The sequence below is a fragment of the Coenobita brevimanus genome, chromosome 47, assembly GCF_032717465.1.
Source record: "Coenobita brevimanus isolate Jiangsu-jjx chromosome 47, ASM3271746v2, whole genome shotgun sequence".
Lineage (NCBI taxonomy): Eukaryota > Metazoa > Arthropoda > Malacostraca > Decapoda > Coenobitidae > Coenobita > Coenobita brevimanus.
The window spans coordinates 7,904,565-7,917,979 of record NC_137000.1 but is presented as its reverse complement, the minus strand read 5'-3'; the positions used below and the strand labels follow the sequence as shown (position 1 = coordinate 7,917,979).

General features: G+C 41.0%; 1 protein-coding gene across 1 annotated transcript in view; it reads left to right on the top strand.

Moving 5' to 3' along the window:
- The window catches only part of LOC145399008 (uncharacterized), a 75,661-nt gene that overhangs the window by 35,800 nt on the left and 26,446 nt on the right, over positions 1 to 13,415 (top strand). Inside the window, exons 9-11 of the mRNA XM_080271736.1 lie at positions 3,355 to 3,490; positions 10,936 to 11,039; positions 12,901 to 13,047. Coding sequence (XP_080127862.1) covers positions 3,355 to 3,490; positions 10,936 to 11,039; positions 12,901 to 13,047 — 387 coding nt within the window. The remainder of the gene's footprint in view (positions 1 to 3,354; positions 3,491 to 10,935; positions 11,040 to 12,900; positions 13,048 to 13,415) is intronic.

Sequence of the window (13,415 nt, the reverse complement as noted above, 5' to 3'; positions counted from 1 at the left end):
ATAGTTAACCTCTTGACTCTGTGGAAATCTTTCTTTTTTTTTTATTCTTTTCATGTTCAGGTGATTCTATTCATCTTTGGGAAGACCATATGAAGAGATAATTGAAGTCTATATCTAACCTAACCCCACCAGTTTGAAAAGTCTCCCATGGTCTGAATAAAATCATCTCACGGTAGCAAAAATAAACCAAGAAGGATGTCATCATGCTGAAAAGGTTAGTATGTTCTTGGATGGTTGGGCACCAGGAATTTTTAGTTCTCAGGCTAACTGGCATCACTTTTCAGACTGATATCAGTAGCAAGAAAGCATATCAATAAGCCATTTTACTTGAATCTTTGACTTCCATTTGAGGGCAGTTAAATTCATCTGTCCATGTGGGCAGTAAACACTAATGACTGGTCCCATTAGCTGCATCAGTATCACACTGTGGCATTCAGCTTGTTGAGATATATGACACTCCTGTTAGACAGCAGTGTATACAGCACACCCATGTTTTACGATGATGATGCATTTGAAAAAAATCCATTGCAAACCAATTTATTGTATATCGTCACCCATAACATGGGTTCAGTGGGGCTATGTTTTTGGCCAAGGATCACCCAACCAACAGAGTCTAAAAAGTTTCCAGCTCACCTAAACTGGTTGTTATTACACATCACTGCACTTCATGTGCTGCTTACCACCAAAAATAAGTATAAAAACAGGTTTCCAACTCCTCTAAACTGTTTGCCATTTCACTTCACTGCACATCACCTGCTGCTTGAACTACAACACCACACAACTGTTCCATCACTGATGCAAAACACATTGAATAGTGATGAGTGCAAATGCCATCTTGGAACAAACAAATGACTTTAGACATGCGTGAGGTTGATCATTTATATAGTATGTGAAAATAGGGATCGTTTATCGACAAGTGAGACTTCATACGGGATCATAATCATCATCTAAGTGAAAATTCTCTTTTATATTGAAAAAAGGTCCCCATTTGTTTTTTGTCATTGTGCAAGCGATTTATTGCATACCGTTTCATTGTATAAAGAGAGTCTGCCGTATTAATGTTTATATCATTGGTACTCTTTTGTATATCCAGCTTAACCTTCTCGCACACCATAAATTTCTGATAAGTTTTGGAGCCAGGCATGAAACCAAAACCCGACTTAGGCTGCCTCCACTCGTGCGGAAAGGAAAAAAAATTCTAAGGCCAATTTACCCTTGGAAAATGCTTATACAGGTATTGTTATAAATCGTAGCCCATCATCTTTGCTGATGTTTATACTATAAGCCCCCCTCTTCCAAAAAAAATAAAAATAAAAACATTAATAAATGTACAGAAATGAAGCGAGAATAAACCTTATTTTGGTGAAAACTAGCTTCTAATAACTTCCCAACATCACTGTACAAAATTTTTCCAGGGACATGCAGTTGCAAAGTAAATGTCTATATGCAGAATTTCACGAGCTTCCCGATGAGCCCTGTGGACATTTGATATACCCAACAGTATTCGAGTAAATTGAAAAAAACTAAAAAATTGCCTAAAAGATTGATTTGTTTATCATTTCGTGTGGTCTGTCTTTCTTTCCTTCATTCATTCCTCTTCCTTCTGCCTGTGGGTGACTTAACATTGAGTGAGAAGTCAAATGGTTTCCTGTACACCAGGGAACCATTTACTACGCTAGGTGGTAAGCACATAATCAAATTTTGGCGCCTGGTGGTTTAGTGGGTAATTAAGGCACTCCAATCGGATTGAGCCGGTGAAGGATTATATCCAAGGGATAGTTGGGATTTATTGCTCATGTAATGCCACTCAGGGATGAGTGAGGCTGGTCACTCTCATCTTAAATGTCAGGGCCAACTTGCCTAGCCCTGGGCACCTATGCACCTCATGGGGCAATGCAGGATTGGATGATGAATGAATGAAATGAATGTTATTATTGATGCTGTAACAAACATATATGTAAATTGTTTCCAGTTTTGTAACCCAAAGGTTAAGGAATGCCACGATATAATAGACACTGTTATAACCCTCACTGTTATTGAAAAAATGAATTTTGAAAAGTTAGGACGGGTTGTGCGTGGTAACAGCATGTAAGCTCATGCCTGTATGTTTGTGTTTCGGAACTTTTCCCAGAATAATAATTTGCACACATAGGTTATTTTGATTTACAAAAGTATGCATAAAAAATTACCAGTTCGCTCATGCTTTCTTTGGATTTTTGATTTGACCTATACTTTACGAGTAAAATGTCTGAAAGAAAAACAGTGAATTGCACCACATTTTTCCTATGAGAATATATACCGGTAGTAAACACACACATTTTATACCTTATAATACATAGTATAAAAACTAGACAAATAAGCTGGTTACTCACATCCTCTAGCAGTGTTGTAATGCTTCTGGAATGTAGAGGTGGAGTTGCAGAGAGGAGGAAAGGTACGATCACAGCCTATGTGTGTGTGATTATTTGTGATGTGTGTGTGCGTGTGCATGTGTGTGTGTGTGTGTGTGTGTGTGTGTGTGTCTATTTGAGGTGGCGATAAGAGGCAGCTGTCTCCGTTGTGGTGGTGGTGGTGATAATGGTGGTTGTGGTGGTGATAATAATGAAGGTGGCCTTGGCAATGGAGGGAGGAGGGATGTTTATCAAGTCTCCCCACTCTCTCTCTCCTCCTCACCCCTGTCACCATCAAAATCACTTTCCCCAGATTCTTTGTCTGTGTCCTCACTTTCAGTTTCACTGAATAAATATTTCAGGCACTCCACCTTGGATAACCCTCTCCCTGCCATCATGGTTACTTTCAGTATTGAAAGGGAACGTGGTCGAATGGTTATGGATTTCAGTTTTGGATTTCTCTGAAAATTTATAAAAAACACTTATACACATTCTTCACTGGCACACAGCACTATATATAACACACTATCACTATAATACATGTAAGGTATGGATGGTGATGTAACAGAAAACGAGGAATAAGATGGCCGGCCGCGCTTTAACACACCCTCCTAGTCTGACTGCCAAGAGGACACTGGGCTAATAATAGGCCACTTGTCCTTGTGACAGGCTTGTGAATGTTGCCATATATTTCTTTCAGACTTGGCCACTCTCACCTTTGACTCACCAAAATTTGATGCACTTTCAGTCACAGGAAAAGTTTCTACGATCATTTATAGGAAGTTGCGTCATAATGCATCATCAGTTACTCTTCAGGTTGCAAGGACTTTGACTCGTTCTGCGTCATCGTGCATGAGGGGGTAAAGTACCACATGATACTTGTGAATCTTTAAGTGGGAAGTGGAGGTCATGATGATGAGGATGATGATGATGATACTAACAGTTCTTCACTGACGATATGCAGGTTTTCACACGGAAAGAGAGCCTCCAAAAACACATTTGTGCTGGTAGTGGAGATGAGATGCGTCTATCCTGTGATGTCTGCCAACGTACCTTCCTAAGTCAGCAGCTGTTGCAGCGCCACACCCTCAAGCATAAAGGTCAGTATCTGCTGCAACAGATGTGTGATGTATAAGAAATCAACACTCCTAGACCTACTCCATAATTTTTTTCTACCTGCATTGAAATAAAGAATACACCTATCAGAGGAGTAATGTGTGTGTGTGTGTGTGTGTGTGTGTGTGTGTGGTCTAAAAATCACACCTGTAAAGAGGGTTAATGTTTTTATTAAGCTTTAAAAAATGATGATGTTGCAAGTACCTTTTTTTGCAATGACATCATCATCATCATGAGTGTTGTCTTTATCAGTGTAGTTATCGACATTGTAGTGATCACTGTCATTGTTGCTGTCGCTGTTGTCATACTAACCCCATAGCTCAATGTTGTATAGATTGTAAAGGATCTAGGATTAAGATTTCACCAAAGTAGAAGGATCAACAATACATATAGTGAAATGGGCCACACATTCACTTATCCTTAAAGCTTTCATTTTTTTTTAATTTTTATACTGGTCAAACAATTACACAAAAATGAACCTCATAATGCTTCTGGAATAGGGAATACTCCATCGGTATCCGAGTAAAAAAAAAAAGGGGGGGGGGCTGCAACTTTGTCATGTTTGTCTTTTTTTTTTTTTTTTTTTTTTTTTTTTTTTTTTTTTTTTTTAGGAATGAACCAAAGGCCAAGAGCCCGCAAACTGTTCCTTCCAAAATGAGAGAGAGAGAGAGCCAAGTTCAGGATCTGTTCATTTCGAAATGCTTGGAAACACTCCGTTTGAAAGACTGGAGATCATAGGAAGTAGGAAATACAGACAGAAGGAGACAGTTCCAGAGTTGACCTGTTGAATAAATGAAGGACTGGGATTAACGGTTAACTCTTGCATTAGAGAGTTGGACTGAAAAGGGATGAGAGTTTGTTGCTAGACGGGTGTTACATGCTCATTGTACATGTGGAGGGGTGCAAGCAGACAGTTCAGAGGAGCAGTGACCATTGAAAAAGCGATAGAAAAGAGACAAAGATGCAACAGTGCGGTGAAGAGACAGAGGCTGAAGGGAGTCAGTAAGAGGAGGAGAGTTAATGAGACGAAAAGCCTTTGACTCCACCCTATTGAGAAGTGCTGTATGGGGGGAGCCTCCCCACACGAGAGTTGTACTCTACACGAGCAAATAAACCCGTATATAAAGTCAGCAACTGTGCAAGGGTGAAGAAAGTATGGAGTTAGCACACCTAATCTCTTGGATGCAGCTTTTACAAGAGATGTAATATGATATTGCCAAGATAGGTCCCGAGAGAATGAAACCCCAAGTATGTTTAAGGATAATGCAGGATTGAGCAGGATACTGTTAAACATTAGAGAGTACTCCTGTGGAAGATTTTGTCAGGTTGATAGGTGTAAGAACTGAGTCTTTGATGCATTAGAAACGAGATTATTTTTACCCGTCGGAGATACGAGCCAAGTCACACATTAAGTGTGCCATAGCCTCATCTCTTGTTTGTTGAAGTAACTACTGATATTGATGTTGCAGGAACCGAATGGAAAGGTGAAGGGTGGAATCATCAGTGTATGAGTGGATAGGGTTAGATCTACAATTTAGAAGGTCATTGATGAATAAAAGGAAGATAGTTGGTGATAGGTCAGAGCCCTGAGGAACAGCACTGTTGATAGATCTAGGAGAAGAACGGTGGCCGTCTACAAGAGCAGCTATAGAATGACCAGAAGGGAAACTATAGGTGAAGGCACAGACAGAAGGATAGAAACAGTAAGAGGGCAGTTTGGAAATTAAAGATTTATGCCAGACTCGATCGAAAGCATTTGAGGTGTCAAGTGCAGTGGCAAAGCTTTGGCCAAAGTCCCAAAAGGAGGAGGACCAGAAGTCTGAAAGGTAGGTGAGAAGATCGCCAGTGGAGTGTCCCTGATGGAACCCATACTGATGATCAGAAAGAAGGCTATGATAGGAAAGATGCTTTAAAATTTTTCTGTTAAGAAAAGACTCAAAAGCTTTTGAGACTATCTGTCTATTTATCCATTGCCAGATGCCACAATCCTGTAAGGGGTGGCCATTTGACTGAGTTATTTGTTGTACGGGGAGGGGCACTAACCCTCCACCAACCCACTTGCTGACACGTAGGGAGCACGTATGGTTTGGTTATATAGTTACCACCCAGAATTGTAAATGGTTTCTTGGCTTACAGGAAACCATTTGGCTTGTCACTTAATGTAAAGCCACCTGTAATGGAAAGAAAAGCAGTAAGAAGTGACTTGAAAGATGGAAGAAATAGGAAGAGAGGAGGGCTGGCACAGAAAAAGAATTATAAAGGCTAAGGAAGAAGTAGGTAGCACTGCATCAAGTGAGTGGATGATGGTCGAGACACAGGATGTTAAAGGAATTGGGCGATAGTTAGAGGGCTGGGAATGGTCACCCTTCTTTGAGACGGGCTGAATGAGAGCAAACATCCAGCAAGAAGGAAAGGTACAAATTGACAGACAAAGGCAAAAGAATTTAGCTAGACAGGCTGTAAGCACAGAAGCACATTTCTTGAGGACAACAGGAGAGACCCCATCAGTCCCATATGCCTTGTTAGTATTGAGGCCATTGATGGCGGAAAATACGTCAGTTGAAGAAATTGTAATGTCAGCCATGAGGAAGTAAGAGAGGGGAAGTGATGCAGGAACAGCACCAGAATCATCTAAGGTAGGATTGGGGGAGAAAGTCTGAGCAAAGAGGTCAGCTTTATCAGTAGAAGATATAGCTACAGAGCCATCAGAGTAGAAAAGAGAAGGCAAAGATTATGAGGTAAAGTTGTTAGAAAGGTTTCTGACAAGGTGCCAGAAGGAGTGGGAAGAATTCAAGTTGGAAAGTTGAGAGCATTTAGTACGGATAAAATTATTTTTAGCAGAGTGAAGAACAGACTTAGCACAATTCCGGGCAGAAACATAAAAAAGATGTGATTCAGGGGTGGGTTGGCTCTGGTACATTTTATAGGCCTTCTCCTTGTTGTGGACAGCATTAGAACAATTGTGGTTAAACCAAGGCATTAGTCAAAGGATATGAGAAAGCAATGTATGCTTCCATCCCTGACAGAATAACTTCCATATTGCACATGGCACACTCAGATGGCTCCTGGCCATGGAAGCAATAATCATTCCAGGGAATATTAAAGAAGTACTGCCTGAGGGCCTCCCAATCAGCAGCTCCAAAGTGCCACGACTGATGTTTCTTTGGAGGGTCCACAGGCCGTAGTGGGACAATAGGACAAGTTAAGTTGATAATTTTGTGATCGGAGGAGCCCAAAAGAGAGAAAAGATTAACAGTGTAAGCAGCAGGATTAGTTGTAAGGAAGAGGTCATGTGTGTTGGAACTCTCTCCCAGGTGGTCAGGGATATGGGTAGGGTTCTGTACAAGGTGCACCAGGTCATTAAGGATAGAAAAGATGTAGACTTGTTCACCGGGTGGATCAGTGAAAAGAGCGGAGAGCCAGAGGTGGTGAACATCGAAATCTCCTAGAATGGATATTTCAGAGAAAGGAGAATGGATAGGATGTGTTCCATCGTAGAAGTAAGACAGTTGAAGAATTTTTCATAGTCAGTATAATTAAAGGATAAGTAAACAGCACAGAGAATGACAGGAAAGCTGAAGCTTTTTTATTGTGTGTCCATTTTCAATTCTTTTGCTTCATCAGCTTCCATACTTCACTTATGCACATGTTCATATACCATATTTATCAGCCTTCTTCTGGTTTTCAGTGTTTCCTCCTACTCCTAACCTGACTCATGTACAGTATATACTGTATAGTGATCCCACAATTATGCAGACGTTCATTATCCGAATGTGTTCAGTATCCTGACACTGGGCCTTGGCTCTATTAAACCATTATATGAATTTACTTGCTATTATCCGGACGTAAAAGTGCCCGAGAACTTTGGCTGGCCAGCCGACATGTCCAAACATTCAATATCGTGGCAGCTGGGCTTGAACCGTAAGCAGGAAGTAGCCTGTATCCCACAAGCAGAGCTAAAATGTCCATCTGACCCTGCACTGAATGGTCAGAATCGTGCACTTGTCCTATCCCTCCCAACGAACCTCTAGCACCTGAGTAATACCACTGTATCTCGCAAACAGTGTCAAAACGTCCATGCACATTCCTCACCGAATGTCTGATATCGCGCGGCCACAGGGACTAAGTCTTTCCCAACTGCCACCTCCATCAAAAACAGACCACAAGCTATGAGTACATGTTCAGCGGCAGCTGCCGTCTGCCTCTCTATCAGAGTCGAAAGTCCCCCAGTCACGATATGTTGTGTTTCTGCATGGCCACTTGGCATCTAACAGACCGCAAGCCACGAGTAAATGTACGATAAAAGCACCCGTCCACCTGTTGCCAGGAGGGGGAGAATCCTGCCCACAGCCTTGCCTCTCCCTCCCCTCCCTTCCCTCTTCCATATCCTCCTGGCTTCCTCCTCACTCCCTCAGTCCTTACCCTCTTCCATGGTGATAGCATTGGCTTGTGAGTTTTCAGAGCTTTTTGTGATTTATTCAACTACTATTGGTCGTTATGAAAATTTTGAGGTGACCATGAAAAAGCTCATGAAATTCTGCATCTAGACATATGCTTAACTCTTGGAAGATTCTGGCAGAATTCTGAATTTAGATGGTGGGAAGTTATATGACGGTAAGTTTTACTCTTGAACACTTTATTCCTGCTTGAATTTCGTACTCTTACTTGTCAGTTTTATGTGTTTTTATTAGCTTATCTTATAGTATCAACACCAGTGAAGATGATGGTATATGATTTATACCAATGTAACCAATTTACAGTGGCATATTTGGCCATGAAATTTTTTTTTGAGCCCTGGGAACATTCACTCGTCACAGACAACAGAATTTCAAACTCTCGTCAGTTTTTTTATGGATTTTTGTTGTTTATGCATTGTTTTCATGATTTTTAGCATTAATGTGGATAATCATGTGTGTTTTTAAGTTTGAATATGGCAGATTGACCTGAAAACAGTGCCAGAATTAGGAGACGTACTGTACATACGGTTGTAAATAAGTTTTTTGGTTTTCATTGTTTTTCTTTCATGGTTTTCTTGGTGTTTAGCATTACTTTGGATATTCCTATGTGTGTTTTGATGTCTAAATATGGCAGATTGATCTGAAAACTGCCAAAATTCAGAGGGGTACTGTACATACAGTTGTGTATAGGTAGCGTTTTTTTTTTTTTTTTTTTTTTCCCCCCCATGGTTTTCTTGGTGTTTAGCATTACTTTGGATATTCCAATGTGTATTTTGATGTCTAAATATGGCAGATTGACCTGAAAACAGTGCCAAAATTAGGGGGGACACTGTACATACAGTAGGGTGATTTTTGGTTTTCATTTTGTGTGTGTGTGTGTGTGTGTGTGTGTGTGTGTTTAGCATTACTTTGGATATTCCTGTTTGTGTTTTGATGTCTAAATGTGGCAGATTGACTTGAAAACAGTGCCAAAATTAGGAGGGGTACTGTACATACAGTGGTGTATTTGTATTTGTATTTTTTTTTTTTTTCATGGTTTTCTTGGTGTTTCGGATTACTTTGTATATTCCTATGTGTGTTTTGATGTCTAAATGTGGCAGATTGCCCTGAAAACAGTGCCAGAATTAGGAGGGGTACCATACATACAGTGGTGCATAGGTAGGGTGTTTTTTGGTTTTCAGTGGTTTTTCTATGTGGTTTTCTTGGTGTTTAGCATTACTTTGGCTATTCCTATGTGTGTTTTGGTCTAAATATGCCTGAATGACCAGAAAACACTGCGAGATTAAGCATTGGTACTGTACAAATAAGTTTGGTATAGGTAGGGTCTGGGTGTGGCAGGGGAATAGTGTTCATTATTCAGATGTTGTCACTACCCGGGGATGCCTTTGGCTCTATTATGTCCGGGCAAATGAGGGACTACTCTATAAATCTTTTCTCCATCTTAATAATCTGCTCACTCTATGATGCCACTCCTTTTGAGCACTACTTTCTGTACCCTTCAAAGAGAAGATTTTCTTCCTCCATATTTTTGACCAAAGTATATTGTATTCAGCGTACACAGTTCACATACAGTGCGTGTATAGTTAATAATAGCTCCACTTTTATATACAGCATTATGTAAGTAAAGACACAAGTAATGGAGAGAGGGATGGCATTGGTAATGAATGGTGATGGATGGAAAATCTCAAATTTGATGTATGCTGATGATGCAGTGCAACTTGCAAATACTGGACAGGAACCTGGTAGACTAGTGCAGAGTTATGTAGAGGTCTGTGAGTGTCGTGCATTGAGAGTAAATGTGGAAAAGAATAAAGTGATGGTTATTGAGAGAGAAGGCGACTCCCAGTGTGATGTTACAGTAATTGGAGAGAGACTAGAATTGGTGAGAGATTTCAGATACCTGGGTACAGTGATACGAAAGAGAGAAAAATGTGCAAAAGAAGTGGAAAGTAGAGTGACACAAGGAAGTAAAGGACCAGGTGCTATGAAGGCCTTGATAAGAAACAGAGGCTTGAGTGTTGCAGCTGTGTGTGGCTTACATGAAGGAGTGTTAGTGCCAAGTATGGTGTGGCATGAATATGAAAAGTCAGGAGTAAGAGCAGTGGAAATAGGACTGCTGAGGAATGTATGTGGAGTTCAGAGTGGATAGGATACAGATAAATGGGATTTGTGAAAGATGCAAAGTGAGGAAGTCTGTGGACACCAGAATTGAAGAGAGTTTACTGAGATAGTATAAAGGATAACAATAGAGTGGTGAAAAGGGTTTAACTGAGCGAATTTGAAGGAGGGAGGAGGTGAGGTATGCCAAGAAAAAGGTGGAAGGATATTGTAGATGAGTGTGTGAGGAGGAGAGGTATGGAAGTTGGTAAGGCTAGGGGACTGGCAAGAGATTGAGCTGGCTTGCTGGATTTTGTGCAAAGAAGTGCATGACCAGGGATTTGGAACCCCTTTTTAACCTGACTGTGTTTGGATTGGTTCTATCGGATAAGTATATGTGAAGCTACAGAACATGGTGAAATTTTGTTGGCCTATCAGAAGGAGCCAGGTTTCCGTGGGCGTCGGGAATGGAAGCATGGCCTATTAAACTGGGCAAATTTTGGCTGTCTGGATGTTGCAACTCCTCACCTCTCCCTAGTGTGGGAAAGGTCTGAATGATGATGATGATGATGATGATGATGAATGATGTAATTCTAATGCCTCACACTAGTACATTAATGTGGTAAATAACACACCTGCATGCAGTCCTCTTGCAGCCTTTTACTCAAGCTTCAGTACTGTATAACAACTTACACTGCACCAGCAACATTATTTCCTTGGCCCACTCTGCTTTCCACTTCAGTTACACAATTTTTTCAGTCACCACCCAAAGATCCTTCAGCTTTTAATGCATCTAGTTTCTATCCATTCACTATTACATCACACACTGAATCACCTCCTTTTTTAAATAGTATATCAAGAATGTTTCTTTGCAGGGAACCCAAAGTGCACTCGGTGTGGCTGGAAGGGCACCACTGTGGCTTCACTCCAGCGCCACATGAACCTCTGTCCATCAGTCCAAGTCTCTTCATTCTACCAGGTAACACACAACTTTTACTGTTTTGTAGTAACTTTTGTTGTCAGATATACTTCCTTTTATACATTACATGTCCTTTGTGTGTGTGTGTGTGTGTGTGTGTGTGAGCACTGTAATGCAGTAGTTATAATAGTACAGTAGTACTCTACATCATGTATTTATAGCTAATGGAGTTTTACTTGTTTTAGTATTGTCATAACACTTCAGAGTGTGTATGCTAGGTTTACTCAAATGGAAATGAACAATTGAATGAAGAAGTGATGACTCCCTTCACTAAGTCTTGGCCAAGACTCCCTGGGTCTGGCAACCTTCCACTTGTTGGGAGTCCAAGATAAACAACTCTCTCTCTCTCTCTTTCTTTTATGAATGGGAATAGAGGAAAAGAGAGAGCAGAGTCGCTGTAAATATGACTGGGTTCGGGGGTGTTCAGGGAAGGAATGCGGTGCCAGGAAACGTGACACTTGCACAGGTGAAGAATGCTGTGGAGCGGCTGAAAAATGGGAAAGCAGATGAGGTTGATGAGGTGTATGCAGAGATGATGAAGTGTAGTGGAGAGAGCAGAATGTAGTGCTCATTGGAGGTACGTAAGAAGACATGGATGAGTGAAACTGTGCCAGCAGAGTGAAAAAAGGCTGTGATTGTATCCCTGTACAAAAATAAAGGTGAACTAAGTGAGTGCAAGAATTATTGTGGCTTAAGTTTGTTGAGTGTAGTAGGGAAGGTATATGGAAGAGTTATTAAAGAGAAAATGAGAGAGATATTAGAAGTCCTAGTGAGTGATTAACAGGGTGGCTTTAGGAGTGGCAGAGGATGTGTGGATCAGATATTTACAGTGAGACTGATAGTGAAGAAGGCTTGTGAGGAGGACTGTAAGTTGTTTATGGCATTTATGGATCTGGAAAAAGCATATACAAGAGTAGACAGAGATGGATTGTGGAAGGTTTTGCGCATGTACGGAGTAGATGGTAAGCTGCTTGGTGCCACCAAGAGTAGTGAGGCATGTGTGGTGGTAGGTAGGGGCGTTAACAATCCACTCACTCGATGTAGTGCTGCTTTGGATATCTGCACTTTCCTCTCTTCCTTCCTTCCTCTTCTGTCTTTCTTTCCTTCAATCTTTCCTCTTCCTTTTGCATATGGGTGACTCTGCACTGGGTGATGAGCCAAATGGTTTCCTGTACATCAGGAAACCATTTACTGCGCTAGGTGGTAACCGCATGACCCAATTGTGGCACTGGTGGTTTAGTGGGGAAATAAGGCGCTCTTATTGGCAAATTTTTGGCAAATATTTTTAAAAAGTCAGTTGGAGCGCGATTATCCTCGTGGGACGCGCACTGCACACTCCCGACATCCTCGTGGTTAAGGGGTTGAGGCATTCTAATCAGATTGAGCCTGTTCAGGTTTCCATACCCAGGGGGTGGTTTGGGTTTATTGCCCACATATTGCCACTCAGGGATGAGTGAGGCTGGTCACTAGCCCTGGGCTCCTGCGCTTCTCATGGGGCAACGCAGGATTAGATGATGATGATGATGATGATGATGATTAGCTTCTTTTAGCTGAGTAGTTTTCTATGGCACAGTATAAAAGTTTTGGTTTTTGCCTAACTTCAACTCGTAATTTTGACTTTTAATTTTGTTTTCCTTTTTTAAACATACTACGGTAAAGTACAACTGTTCAGCTTTAAAATGACACCAAGACCAACATTTTATCTTGTAAAGTGTATTTACATTGTGATCAAAGAAAAATATAGAAGCATGAAGATGTGGGTCAGCGCAAGAGCGGCTGACTCTAGCACAGACATAATCTTCCTGGCCCAGAAACCTGATAGGGTTAAGTAATTTTTAACCACATTCATATTGCATTTCAGTGTAACGAGTGTGGGAAGCGTTTGGCAAGTGTTAAGCAGCTGGAGCGTCACAAGGCACATCACCGCTACTACCGCCAGTGCCATCTGTGTAACAAGCCCTATCATAATAGTACATATCTGGTGCAACATGTCTCTCTCTGCAGGCAGGTTTGTGCACTAATATATCTACAGTAATGTCTTTGGGTGTTAGGGCTGACAGCTTATTATTAAGTTTATCAGGGAATGCTACCTCCTGTGTCTAAAAATGCAGTACCAGAATTAGTACCATATTAATTTCTTCCATCCATTGCATTGTTTACTGTACAGAAAAAACAGAACATTAAAAGAAGTTTCTTTAAAATGTGTATCATCTCACGAGGCACCTCATTGTCGCAAGGGGATGAGAAGGGACATTACAAGGAAGGCAGAGTTGAAGTTATATTTGATACTGATACTGGTGTAGAAAATGTTGGTACCCACATCACAGTCTAGTAGAGTGAAATGTTATCTCTAGGAAAGGAAATACCCTATCTCAG